The sequence below is a fragment of the Dromiciops gliroides genome, chromosome 3 (assembly GCF_019393635.1).
Source record: "Dromiciops gliroides isolate mDroGli1 chromosome 3, mDroGli1.pri, whole genome shotgun sequence".
NCBI lineage: Eukaryota > Metazoa > Chordata > Mammalia > Microbiotheria > Microbiotheriidae > Dromiciops > Dromiciops gliroides.
Window position 1 is genome coordinate 290464041 of NC_057863.1, and position 14662 is coordinate 290478702.

The window sequence follows — 14662 nt, forward strand, 5'->3', positions numbered from 1 at the left end:
ATTTTGCAATCTCCAAGTCATCATTTGCTTGTTCTAGCTCCCTGATATATTTCTGTAATTGATGTTTAATAGCTTTAGTCTGTGCAAGGTCCTCTTCTAAAGCTGAGATCTCTCAGTAGCCTTCAGAAAGCTGCATTTCAGACTTTTCCTTAATTGTTTCGAGCTCCATTCAGAGGAGAGTATTTTCTGACAAAAGATCCCAATTCCTGGTTTCAATCTGTTGCAACTGGGTCTCCAGCTCAGCTTCGTATTCCCGGGTTCACTCTTGGAATTCACATAGCTCCTCTTGTGTATTTTCCACCCACTGCTTATATTGTATAGCTAAGTCTTTCCAGTAGCTAAGTTCTTTCTCCTCAGAGCTGGAAGTCTTCCTACCTGAGTACAACAAATCCTCATTGGATATTGAAAACCTGAGTCTTAAGCAAAATTTATGCAATCAAACTAGAGGAGAGATCTATTACTTTCAGGCATACTACCCGGACTCTGAGTGGCATACTACTCTGTACTTCTTAGAGAGAGGGGATGCCAGCCTAGAATTATATCTATCTACTTTGTTAAATATTATTAGTCTCAGAAATATGGATTTCAGTAAACTTCTGATGATTTGTTTTTATTAATGCGGAAAAGAAAATTCAAGATTTCTATCCAAGGCTTAACTCTCTTTCCACCAAATACCAGTCCTACAATGAGCACATATAGCAAGGAACAAAAAACCTATTTATCCAAGGCAATAGCAAACAAAAAATGAGCGGGAAAGTATTCAAAGGAAAATATGTACCAGACAATATAAAATGTAGGAACTCTCCCATGATATAACTCAGTTCAACTGAGAAACTTCCAGGTCTTACCCTAGAGGAGATTCCTTAAAGTATTTAGTTCAGCAAGTTGGGGTCAGGGACATGATGAAAACTGTTAGCTCATCTCATATTGAATTCCTCCCAGAATCTTATTCTCCTTTTAGCAACCTAAAGAGGAGTTGGCATCATCAATTTTCTCTCAGGGTTAGAATCCGTAAGTGCTTGAAGCAACTGCAGAGTTCAAAGAGACTCATAAGACCCCAAAGAAGTTGAGACTGAGTATTTCTTCTCTCTTCTCTTTTTAAGAAAATTATTTAATATTGTATTCCCCCCATTACATGTAAAATTATTTTTAACATTTGTTTTTAAAACTTTTAGTCTCAAGTTCTCTCCATTCCTCCCTCACCACGCCACTCTTTGAAGGCAAGCAATTCTATATAGGTTATATATGTGTAGTCATGAAAGCATTTCCATATTAGACATTTTGTGAAAGAAAAAGACAGAAATTAATTCAAGAAAAATAAAGAAGGTTTTTAAAAAATCATGCTTCAGTCAGTATTAGAAACCATCAGTTCTTTCTCTGTGTATGGATAGAATTTTGATTATAAATCCTTTAGAGTTGTCTTGGATCATTGTATTGCTGAGAATAACTAAGTCATTCACAGGTGATCATCCTACAAACAGTACATGCAACTTTGCATCAGCTCATGTAAGTCTTTCCAGGTTTTTATGAGAGCATCCTTCTCATAATTTTTATAGTATGATAGTATTGTATCATAATCACATACCACAATTTGTTCAGCCATTCCTCCATTGATGGACATCCCCTCAATTTTCAATTCTTTGCCACCAACCTCCCAAAAATATGTTTGTAACATATGTGCTTTTCCTTCTTGTTTTTATCTCTTTTTGGATGCAGATCCAGAGGTGGTATTGCATTAATATCTCATTTTTCACACATCCCCTACAATATTTGTCATTTTCTTCTTTTGTCCTATTAGCCAATCTAATAGGTATGAGGTAGTCCCCCAGAATTGTTTTGACTTGCATCTCTCCAATAAATAGTGAATTAGAGTATTTTTTTTTCATATGGCCATAGATAGCTTCAATTACTTTATCTAAAAACTTCATATCTTTTATCATTTATCATTTGGGAAATGGCTCTCATTTTTTATAAATTTGACTCAGCTCTCTATATGTTGGAGAAAAGAAACCTTTATCAGAGAAACTTGCTTCAATTTTTTTCATAGTTACTATTGCTTACTGTATTTCCCTTCATCCTATTCCCCCCATTCATTCTATTGTCTCTCTCCTGTCACCTTGTCCCTCCTCAAAAGTTTTTTGCTTCTGACTACCCCCTCCCCCAATCTGCCATCTTTTCTTTCATCCTCCCCTTTCTCATATTCCCTTTCCCTCCTACTTTGCTGCAGGGTAAGATAGATTTCTGTACAACTGAGTGTATAAGCTATGCTATTCTGATGAGAGTAAAGTTCACTCATCTTCCCTCCACTGTAAAAGCTTTTTCTTGCTTCTTTTCTGTGAGATACTTTATCCCATTCCAGTTCTTCATTTTCCTCTTCTCCCACTGCATTTTTCTCCCACCCTTTAATTTTTTTAAAGATATCATTATAATCAACTCACATGTGTACTCTCTGTCTGCATATGCTCCTTCCAACTGCCCTAATATTGAGAAAGTTAAAAAAAAAATAATGAGAAAGTTCTTATGAGTTACAAGTGTCATCTTCCCATGTAGGAATATAAGCAGTTTAACATTAGTAAATTCTTTATTATTTCATTTTCCTGTTTACCTTATGATGCTTCTCTTGAGTCTTGTATTTGAAAGTAAAATTTTCTATGTAATACTGGTCTTTTCATCAAGAATGCCTGAAATCACATTTTTTATCCTGAAGGATTATATTCAGTTGCTGAGTAATTCTTGGTGGTAATCCTGGTTCTTTTGTCCTCTGGAATGTCATATTCCTAGTGTCTGATCATTTAAAGTAGAAGCTGCTAAATCTTGTGTTATCCTGACTGGGACTCCATGATACTTGAATTTTTCTGGCTGCTTGTAATATTTTCTCCTTGACTTGGGAACTCTGGAATTTAACTATAATTTTCCTGGCAGTTTTCATTTTGGGACCTCTTTCAGGATGTGATCAGTTGATTCTTAAATTTTCTCTTTTAAGCTCTGGTTCTAGAATATGAAGGCAGTTTTCCTTTATAATTTCTTGAAAGATGTTGTCTAGGCTCTTTTTCTTGATCATGGCTTTCAGGTAGTCTAATAATTTTAGTTACCTTTCCTGGATCTATTTTCCAGGTCAGCTGTTTTATCAATGAGGTATTTCACATTGTCTTCTATTTTTTCATTCTTTTTGTTTCATTTTTATTATTTCTTGATTTCTCATAAACTCATTAGCTTCTACTTGCTCAATTCTAATTTTTAAAGAATTAAATTATTTACTTCAGTGATCTTTTTGAGCTCTTTTTCCATTTCCCCCCAGTTACATGGAAAGATAGCTTTCAACATTTGTTTTTATAAGATTTTGAGTTTCAATTTTTTTTCTCCCTCCCTTCCCTCCCCCCTCTCCAAGAAATCAAGCAATATGATATAGGTTATATATGTACTATCACATTAAACATATTCACACATTAGTCATGTTGTGAAAGATGAATCAGAGCAAAAGGAGAAAACTTCAAGAAAGAAAAGGAAAAAATAGTATGCTTCAATCTGCATTCAGATTTCACAGTTCTCTTTTTCTGCATGTGGAGAGCATTTTCCATCATGAGTTATTTGGAATTGTTTTGGGATAATTGTATTGCTGAGAAGAGCTGTTCATCACAGTTGATCATCATGCAATGTTGTTATTACCATGTACAATGTTTTCCTGGTTCTGCTCACTTCACTCAGCATCAATCCACTTAAGTTTTTTGAGGTTTTTCTAAAATCTGCCTGCTCATCATTTCTTATAGCACAAATAGTATTCCATTGCATTCATATACCCCCTATGCTCTTTTGTGTTTTAATGGGAATGAGTGCTGTATTGTATCAAAAGCTTTTTCTGCATCTACTGAGATAATCATATGATTTTGGTTAGTTTTGTTATTTATATCATCTATTATGTTGATAGTTTTCCTACTGTTGAACCAGTCCTGCAATCCTGTTATAATATACTGTAAATAGTATATTATCCTGTTGATTAATTGCTGTAATCTCTTTGCTAACATTTTATTTAAATATTTGCATCAATATTAATTAGGGAAATTAGTCTATAATTTTCTTTTTCTGTTTTGACTCTTCCTGGTTTAGGTATTAATATCATGTTTGTGTCATAAAAGGAATTTGACAAAATTCCTTCTTCATCTATTTTTCATATATATAGTATTGGAATTAATTGTTCTTTAAATGTTTGGCAGAATTCATTTGCAATCCCATCTGGCCTTGGAGATTTTTTCTTAATGAGTTCATTAATGGCTTGTTCAATTTCTTTTTGTAAAGTGGGGCTATTCCAATTATTTTATTTCCTTTTCTGTTCACCTGGGAAGTTTATATTTTTGTCAATATTCATTCAGTTTCCTCAGATTGTCAAATTTATTGCATGCAGTTGAGAAAATAGTTCCTAATTATTACTTTAATTTTCTCTTCATTGGTGGTGAATTCACCCCCTTTCATTTTTTTATGCTGGTAATTTGGCTTTCTTTTTTCTTTTTTAAATCAAATTAACCAAAAACTTATCTATTTTGTTGCCTTTTTCATAAAAAACAGCTTAGTTTTATTTATTAATTATAGAGTTTCCTTCCTTTTACTTTTATTAATTCTCCTTTGATTTTCAGAATTTCTAATTTAGTATTTAATAGGGATATTTAATTTGTTCTTTTTGTAGCTTTTTTTAGTTGTATGCCCAATTTGTTGATCTCCTTTTTCTCTATTTTATTCATTTAAGCATTTAGAGATATAAAATTTCCCCTAACAACTGCTTTGGCTGTATCCTATAAGCTTTGGTATGTTGTCTCATTGTTGTCATTCTCTTTGATGCAGTTATTAATTATTTCTATGATTTATTGTTTGACTCACTCATTCCTTAGGATGAGATTATTTAGTTTCCAATTAATTTTCAGTCCATCTTTCCATGGGACTTCATGATCTGATAATGATGAATTTAGCATTTCTGCCTTTCTGCATTTGATTGTGTGGTTTTTGTGCCCTAATACATGGTCAATTTTTGAGTATGTGTCATGTACTACTGAGAAAAGGGTATATTCCTTTCTATTCCTATTCAATTTTCTCCAGAACTCTATTATATCTACCTTTTCTAACATTCTATTCATCTCCTTAGCTTCTTTCTTATTTATTTTGTGGATAGATTTATCCAGTTCTGAGAGGGCGAGGTTGAGATCCCCCACTAGTAAAGTTTTTTCTATTTCCTCTTATAACTCACTTAACTTCTCTCCTAAGAATTTGGATGCTATACCAATTGGTACATATATGTTTAGTATTGACATTACTTCATTGTCTATGGTACCTTTTAGCAAGATGTAGTTTCTTTTCTAATCTCTTTTAATTAGGTATATTTTTGCTTTTGCTTTGTCTGAGATAGGGATTGTTACCCCTGCTTTTTTGTTTTTAACTTCATCTGGAGCATAATATAGTCTCCTCCAACCTTTTATCTTTACTCTGTGTGTATCTTTCTGCTTCAAATATGTTTCTTGTAAACAACATATTGTAGGATTCTGCTTTTTAACCCACTCTGCTATTCAATTCCATCTTATGGGAGAGTTCATCCCATTCACAGTCACAGTTTTCTTACTGTATATTTCCCTCCATCCTATTTTCCACTTTGTTTCCACTTTTCTTTTCCTTTCACCCCATTTCTCCTCACCAGTGTTTTGCTTCCAATCTCTTCTTCCCTCAATCTGGCCTCCTTTATACCAGCCTCCCACTTTCCCCATACCTTTCTACTTTCCTATAGGATAAGATAAATTTCTTTATCCAAGTGAATGTATATGTTATTCCCTCTTTGAGCCAAATCTGATGAGAGTAAGCTTGAAATAATGCTCACCCCTCCCTTCTTTCCCTCTATTTTAATAGGTTTTCTGCCCTTCTTCATGTGATGTAAATTATCCCATTCCACCTCCCCTCTCCTCTTCTCCTTATAGGCTCCTTTTTTCCAGCCCTTACTTTTTTATATCATCACATTAAAGTCTGTTTATACTTATACCCTCTATGTATTCTCCTTCTATCTGCCCAAATAGTGATACAGTTCTCAAGGGTTACAAGTGTTATCTTCCCATGTAGGGTTGTAAACAGTTTAGCCTTATTAAATAACAATTTTTTCTGTTTACCTTTTTATGCTTCTCTTGAGTCTTGTATTTTAAAATTGAATTTTCTGTTCAGTTCTGGTCTTTTCATCAGGAAACCTTGAAAGTCCCCTATTTAATTTAATGCTAACCTTTCCCCCTGAAAGATAATGCTCAATTGTGCTTGGTAGTTTATTCTTGGTTGCAATCCATGTTCCTTTGCCTCCAAGAATATCATATTCCAAGCCCTCTGATCCTTTAATGTTGACACTGACAGGTCCTGTGTGATCCTGACTGTAGCTCTATGATATTTAATTGTTTTCTTCTGTCTGATTGTGATATTTTCTCTTTCATGTGATAATTCTGGAATTTGGCCACAATACTCCTTGGGATTTTCATTTTGGGATCTCTTTTGGGAAATGATTGGTGAATTCTTTCAATGACTATTTTATCTTCTGGTTCATCAGGGCAGTTCTCATATATAAGTGTCTGGAATATGGTGCCTTTTTTATCATGGGTTTTAGGTAGTCCAATAATTCTTATCTCTGCAAGACATATTTTCCAGGTCAGTTTTCTTTCTGATGAGGTATTTCACATTTTCTTTTATTTTTTTTCATTCTTTTGACTCTGTTTGACTGATTTCTGGTGCCTTGTTGAGTCATTTGCTTCCATCTGCCCAATTCTAAGGCATTATTAAGGCATTATTTTCTTCAGTAAGATTTTGCACCTCCTTTTCCATTTGACCAATTCTACTTTTTAAGGAGTTGTTTTCTTTAGTAAATTCCCCCACCCCCACCCCATTTGACCATTTGTATTTTTATAAAGGATTGTTTTCTTTAGTCAATTTTTAATGCTTCCTTTTCCAAGGTGTTGACTCTTTTTAAATAATTTTCTTGAATAACTTTCATTTCTCTCAATTCTTTTCCCATTTTTTCTTCTATCTCTCTTATTTGATTTTTAAAATCCTTTTTGAGCTCTTCCAAGAAGGCTTTTTGGTTTTGAGACCAATTCATCATTCCCTTTGAGGCTTCACATGTAGGCAATTTGACAATGTTGTCCTCATCTGAGTTTGTGTTTTGGTCTTCCCTGTCAACATAGAAGCTCTCTATTGTAAGGGTTCTTTTCTGTTTCTTATTCATATTTTAGCCTATTTTGTGACTTTTAAAGTTAAGCTCTGCTCCTAGGGCACAGGGGCAACTGTTGCAAGCTTCCTGTGCTGGGGAACAAGTTTTCTGATCTGAGGCCTCTGGGGTTCATGGATTACTCACGGCACCATGCTTGTTCCTTGTGCTGGCATGGCTTGGCCTAGTCTTGACTTCTCTGTGGGTGTTTCTCTAGATCGAAGTTTGCTCCCTCAGCCAGGACTGGTGGTGTCTCACAACTGGTCTCCACCAGCCTACTGACCCAGGATAAAGGGGCCTCAGCTGTTGACTTGTGCTGTGGCCAAGAGCCTCCTGCTGACTTGCTCAGACTCCCTTAGCTATGGTGTGCTCCCCTTTAACCCAAGTGAGACAAATCTTTCCTGAAGTCTTATAAATTATCTCAAGATGGAAGATTTTTCTCTCCATCTGTTTGTAGTTTCTGTAGCTCCAGAACCCATGTAGAGTCTTGATTGTTGTTTCTGAAGGAAACTCAGGAGAACTCAGGCAACTTCCTGCCATCTCTCCAACATCTTGGTTCTGCCCTCAATTCTACTTTTTAAGTTGTTTTCATAAGTGAACTTTTGTGCCCCCTTTTCCATTTGGCCAATTCTACTGTTCAAGGCATTATTCTCATCAGCTTTTTGTACCTCTTTTAAAATTTGGTCTAGTATGTTTTTTTAAGTATTTTCTTCAAATCTTTTACGTGTGTGTCTCCTTTAACAAGCTGTTGATTCTTTTTTCATGATTTTCTTGTATCATTCTCATTTCTCTTCCAAATTTTTCCTCTACCCCTTTTAATTGATGATCAAAATCCTTTTGGGGCTCTTCCATGGTCTGAGCTCATATTTTTTCTTTTTTTCCACATAAATATTTTATTATTTTCCAGTTACATTTAGAGATAATTTTCAACATTTGTTTGACAATTCATATTTTTTCTTGGAGGCTTTGAATGTAGGAGTTTTAACTTTGCTGTCTTCTCAATGTGTGTTTCATTCTTGCTGGTCACCATAGTAACATTCTATTATCAGAATTTTTTCTGTTGTTTGTTCATTTCCCCAATTTATTTCTTCACTTTTAACTCTTTGTTAAAGTAGGGCTCTGCTTCCATGGTAGAGGACACACTGTCTGAAGCTTCAGGGTTTTGTGTAGCTGTTTCCAGAGATAGGGACCTGTTAATTTGCAATTCATCCAAGGTGGTATGGTCTAAGGAGTGGTCTGTTTACTTCTCTGTGTGCTCTGGTCTGTAAGCAACCACAAACACTCTTTACTGCCCTGGAACTGTGAAAAGGATCCCTGCTCCACTGTGGCCATAAGTTCTGGTGTGTTAGTGCTATTCTTCACTCTGGGACTGCCATCCAGGTCTGTGACCTGAGTCTCGGTATATGCAAAGCTACAAATCCTGCCTCCATCCTAACAAAAAGACCTCTGTAATCTCGTTATGACCAGTTGTTTGACCTCCTAGCCATCTGTGGGCTGGGAGTTCCAAAAGTAGTTCCTGTTGCTTCTGATTCAATGGCTCCCAGGTCCTGCTCCTGATTTGTTGGGTCCTGATCTATGCTGGCACGGAATGTGTTTTGCTTTAACCAAGTATGGCAGACCTTTCCCACCAATTTTTTAAAAATAATAAACATTTTTATTTATAGTTTGGGGTTTGAATTTTTATCCCTCCTTCCCTCCCCTTTTCATGAGGTGGTAAGTTGTCTTCCCTGGAAAATTATTTCATCCTGTCTTTTTGTAGGATTCTGTTCCTCTAGGCATTGTCTTATGGTATTATTTAAAGGTATTTGCAGGGGTTTGGGGAAGAGCTCAGGTGAGTCTACTCCTCCTTTGCCATCTTGGCTCTTTCTCCCTTCTCTGCAATTCACTCCATTCCTCACACATTGGCCTCTACCAATGAGAGTATCTCCACCATTGGGCATTAGGACTTGCATTTTAAAAGTATAATTATAATCCAGATATAAGTTGATATAAGCCAGATTTTGGGGGGGAAAGGAAAAAAAGTGTGGTATATACAAGACTAAGAGAGTAAACCCATTCAAACAGTTTTATATATGTAAAATAATTATCAGATTTATTGGCATACAACTGAGCAAAATAACTCCTAACAAGTTGCTTTAATTTCCTCATCATTGCTATTACATTTACCCTTTTCATTTTTGTTACTGGTAATTTAGTTTTCTTCTTTCTTTTTTAAAAGCAAATTAACGGGGCAGCTAGGTGGCGCAGTGGATAAAGCACTGGCCCTGGAGTCAGGAGTACCTGAGTTCAAATCCGGCCTCAGACACTTAACACTAGCTGTGTGACCCTGAGCAAGTCACTTAACCCCAATTGCCTTACCGAAAAGAAAAAAACAAAAACAAACAAACAAACAAAAAGCAAATTAACCACTGGTTTGTCCATCTTATTTTTTTTAATAAAAGAAATTGCTAGTTTTATTTATTATTTCAATAGTTTTATTATTTACAATTTTGTTCATCTCTCCTTTGATTTTCAGAATTTCCAATTTGGTGAATAATTAGGGATTTTAAATTTGTTCTTTTTCTAGTTAGTTTTTAGTTATACACCAAATTCATTGATTTGCTTTTTCTCTATTTTACTGATATAACATTTAAAGATATAAATTTTTCTCTAAGTACTGTTTTGGCTACATCCCATAAATTTTGATGTATTGTTGCATTGTTATCATTCTCTTTAATGAAATTATTAATTATTTCTATGATTTGTGCTTTTACCCAGTCATTCTTTAGGATTAAATTATTTAATTTCCAATTAATTTTTATTCTATTTCCATGTCCTTTATTGAATTAAGTTTTATTGCATTATGACCTGAAAAGGGCATATTTGATATTTCTGCTTTTCTGCATTTGGATGTGAGGTTTTTAAGCTTTCATATATGATCATTTTTTCTTTCAGTTCCATGTTCATTTCTATTCCCATTCAATTTTCTCCAGATGTCTATTAGCTTTTCTCAAATTCTACTCATCTCCCTGACTTCTTTCTTGTTTAGTTACTGGTTAGATTTATCTACTTCTGAGATGGGAAATTTGAGGTCCCACACTATATAGTTTTACTGTCTATTTCCTCCAGTAACTCATTTGACTTTTTCTTTAACAATTTGGATTCTTTACCATTTGGTTCCTATAGGTTTAGAATTGATATTACTTCATTGTCTATGGAACCAGTTAGCAAGATGTGATGTAGTTCCCTTGCTTATCTCTTTTAATTAGATCTATTTTTGCTTTTGTTTTGTCTGAGATCATAATTGCTACCCTGCCTTCTTTAACCTCATCTAAAGTATGATAGATTGTTGTCTAGCCACCTACCTTTACTTTGTGTCTCTCTCTGCTTTAAACATGTTTGTTGTAAATAGCACATTGTAGAATTCTAGTTTTTAATCCATTCTATCTGCTTCTGTTTTATCAGTGAGTTCATCCCATTCATATTCAAAGTTATGATTACTGTACATTTTACTCCATCCTATTTTTCCCCTTTTTATTTTTTATTTTATTTTATTCTGTGGGGCAATGAGGGTTAAGTGACTTGCCCAGGGTCACATAGCTAGTGTCAAGTGTCTGAGGCCAGATTTGAACTCAGGTCTTCCTGAATCCAGGACCGGTGCTTTATCTACCTAGTTGTCCCCTCCCCTTTTTATTTTTATTTTATTATTTTTTTTTGAAGGGCAATGGGGGTTAAGTGACTTGCCTAGGGTCACACAGCTAGTAAGTGTCAAGTGTCTGAGGCCGGATTTGAACTCAGGTACTCCTGAATCCAGGGTTGGTGCTTTATCCACTGCACCACCTAGCCACCCCCTCCCCTTTTTATTTTTAAAGGAACTGTCTTTTGACACTGATCTACAGAAGTATCATTTTTTTTGAAAGTACAAGGTGTTGTGCCACCTTCCTGATACAAGTGACTTTCCCATGATTCTCTAGTGATCCTCTAGAGGAACGGGATACAACAGCCTCTGGTCATAGGCTCTTCTCATTGTGATGCCCTTCCCCACAAGGAGACCTCAGGGAGAGGAACAATAACTATGACTCTCTAACATGACTACACTCACTTTGTGAGTTTGTACTTCAGTTGTGAATTTAGATTGGCTCAAGTATGTATTCAGTACACCATGTGAGTTCAATCATTTTAGAAAATTTGTAGTTTGAATTTTCATTTCAAACTGGGTCACAAAGCATATTTGGGAGAAAATTTTTGCATTTGGCTCTGGTTAGATCAGGAGGTTTACTTTGGGTTCTTGTCATTGGTATTTGGGAGAAACAAAATAATAGTGAATAAATAGTCCACCTTGGAACAAGAAAGTCATGGATTCAAGTTTGACCTCTGGTTCTGTGACCCTTTGGAAAGCCACTTAATGTCTCAGTGTCCTCAGCAACTCTCTTAGTCTATAACTTGAAGAGTAGTTGTCTGTTTCCTTTAGCAGAGGAGATTTCTTAATATTCAGTTCCCTATACCAATGCTATCAAAAAGTCCTGATAAGTTAAGAACAATCAATAGGTATTTTATGTGCTTACTATGTGCCAGGCACTGCACCAAGCACTGGGGATACAAAGTCAGCTAAAAACTGGTTCTACCATCAAGGAGTTCACATTTTAATGGGGGGAGAGAATATGCGCACAGCTATGTACATATCACAACCCTAAATCAATCCCTATCTTTTTTTAAGTGCTTTATTCATCATTCAATTATTCACCTTGCTTATGGCAATCTGACAGTTACATTTGTGAGACCCTAACTGGGGTCTTATGTAGTATGGAGGCAATTTTTTTCTGTTTTGTTTTGTTTTTTGCAGGCAATGAAGGTTAAATGACTTGCCCAGGGTCATGCAGCTAATAAGTGCCAAGTGCCTGAGGTCAGATTTGAACTCAGGCCCTCCTGAATCCAGGGCTGGTGCTTTATCCACTGTGCCACCTAGCTACCCCAGGAGACAATTTTTGCCCCAGGATCAGTTCATTATTTCAGGTGACCTTTTCATAGGCTGTTGAAGCAGATTCAAGCTTCAGACTCTTTTTTAGGTATATGATGCTTCATTTAGATCATTCCTTTGCATTTCATAGTGTCTATCTTTTGCCCTGGCTATAGGCCAAAGAGATACCATCTTTCATCTGAAGATAGCTACCACTTATTTAAATAAGCATTTTCTTTTCCAGACAAAATATCCCTGGTTCTTTAATTTCCTTGGTATAACCTGACCTTGAGCCCCTTCACGATGCTTCTGATCCTTGGGTGAATACCATCTAGCTTATAGATGTCCCTGCTAAGATGATAATATCCTTATCCTCATTTTCTAGGTGAGAATGCTTAGAACTAGAGAAGTTGCTTGTCCAAACTCATAGGTATAAAACTTCAATCCAGAGTCTACTGAAAGGTAGTTCAATATTCTTGACACTCTACTTCATTAGGGTCCTGTCTCATCATGCTTCAAATTTAGCTAAGCTGTAATGTTTAGCAATGTTTTTTTTTTTTTTTTAGTGAGGCAATTGGGGTTAAGTGACTTGCCCAGGGTCACACAGCTAATAAGTGTTAAGTGTCTGAGGCCGGATTTGAACTCAGGTACTCCTGACTCCAGGGCCGGTGCTCTATCCACTGTGCCACCTAGCTGCCCCTTTAGGATTGTTTTTTAATTAAGAATAATGGACTAGCAGTCCCGGCCCTAGTCCTCGTCCCCTGCCAGGCCCCGTGCCCGCTTTCACGCCATGGTGATGCTCCCGGAGGTGCTGACGCTGCTGGCCGCGCTGCTGGCCACGGCCTCGGGCTACTTCGTTAGCATCGACGCGCACGCGGAGGAGTGCTTCTTCGAGCGGGTCACCTCGGGTACCAAGATGGGCCTCATCTTCGAGGTGGTCGAGGGCGGCTTCCTGGACATCGACGTGGAGATTACGGGACCTGATAATAAAGGAATTTATAAAGGAGACAGAGAGTCCAGCGGGAAGTATACTTTTGCAGCTCACATGGATGGAACTTACAAGTTTTGTTTTAGCAACAGAATGTCCACCATGACTCCCAAGATAGTGATGTTCACTATTGATATTGGAGAAGCTCCAAAGGGCCAAGACATGGAAACAGAAGCTCATCAGAACAAGCTGGAAGAGATGATTAATGAGCTCGCCGTGGCGATGACAGCGGTAAAGCATGAACAGGAGTACATGGAAGTCCGGGAGAGAATACCCAGAGCAATGAATGACAACACAAACAGCAGAGTGGTCCTCTGGTCCTTCTTTGAAGCGCTTGTATTAGTTGCCATGACATTGGGACAGATCTACTACCTGAAGAGTTTTTGAAGTCCGGAGGGTTGTCTGAGAAGGCTTTTCCTGATCGTCCCAAACTCCCAGTTCACTGTTTACCAAACATCTCAGTCACAACGATGTCACATAGTTTCTAAGCTTTTGTTTTCTGAACTATACATTCATTGCTTCTTTCTTCCTCACGAATAGGTTTTGAAAACATCTTCTTAGCAAGGCTGTCCTGACAACTTTGACACTTAATTGGCATAACTTCTCATTTGAAATCTGCCTCCAACACACAGGGCATTCCAGAGCTCCAGCACCATAAATGAAGTGTGATCTAGTCACATTCGTTTGTCCGTTTTTCTTTGGTTTTCACAAAGGAATACAGTTTGTTCATTACACAGCACTAAGGCAAATACAGTCTTTTACTAAAAATGATTGTACGTGTCTTTGGATCTCTAAACTTGCAAAAAAAAAAAATCAGTTCTGTGAAGTTCTAAGGAACGACAGATGAAATCATTACAAACTGTCCTGCTAGTAATGGACAGAGCCATTTGACCTTGTGGCACATGCTATTGTAACTGGGTACTAGTATTTCATTTAGGATAGTTTTTATTTGACAAGCCCACAAACTATATTCTCCCCTAAAGAAAATGGGAATGTTCTCTAGACCCCGGGACTCGTATAGAACAAGTGGCTAACCAAACATTTTAGATTCCTGCCTGACATTTCTGATGTGTCAAGCCAAGGCTGGTGGCTGTTTTCAGTACGTGGTGGTTAGTCTTTTTGGGGTGGTGTGGCCAGCTCTCTCCCTCCTCCCTGTGTTGGCACTTAAAACCTGTATATTAATCTAAGTTGGGAAAATCTGGATTTCTGATGCCAAAGGGTTAAAGTTCGCTCTTGGATGTTATTTATGCAGCCACCATTTGTTTGATCAGAAACAGTGGCATTTCGGGCCACTGTCTAGCTAAAGAACACTGAGCATAATTCTCAGTACTAGGGTTCTTTTTTTTTCCCCTCTCCTTGTCTTTCATTTGAGGCACATGTGAATTTTGTTTTGTATAAAAAAATGACTTTTTCTTGGTCTCTGATGATGGGTTGAAAATTGAAGCATCTGTTTATGGTGTGGGGCTGATCAAGGATTATGTTGTGACTGATGTATATTAGTTACTTGTACTTTTTTTGATCTTTG

General features: G+C 36.6%; 1 protein-coding gene across 1 annotated transcript; it reads left to right on the forward strand.

Annotated features, from left to right (window-relative positions):
* The first annotated feature begins 12939 nt into the window (after positions 1 to 12939).
* Positions 12940 to 13539, forward strand: LOC122749448 (transmembrane emp24 domain-containing protein 2-like). Its single transcript, XM_043995825.1, has one exon. The coding sequence runs from the start codon at positions 12940 to 12942 to the stop codon at positions 13522 to 13524; it is 585 nt and encodes a 194-aa protein (XP_043851760.1). The 3' UTR covers positions 13525 to 13539.
* Positions 13540 to 14662: the final 1123 nt, after the last annotated feature.

Excerpts from the sequence above, each read along its gene's own strand:
- LOC122749448 (XM_043995825.1), top strand. The coding sequence starts at position 12,940 with ATGGTGATGCTCCCGGAGGTGCTGACGCTGCTGGCCGCGCTGCTGGCC.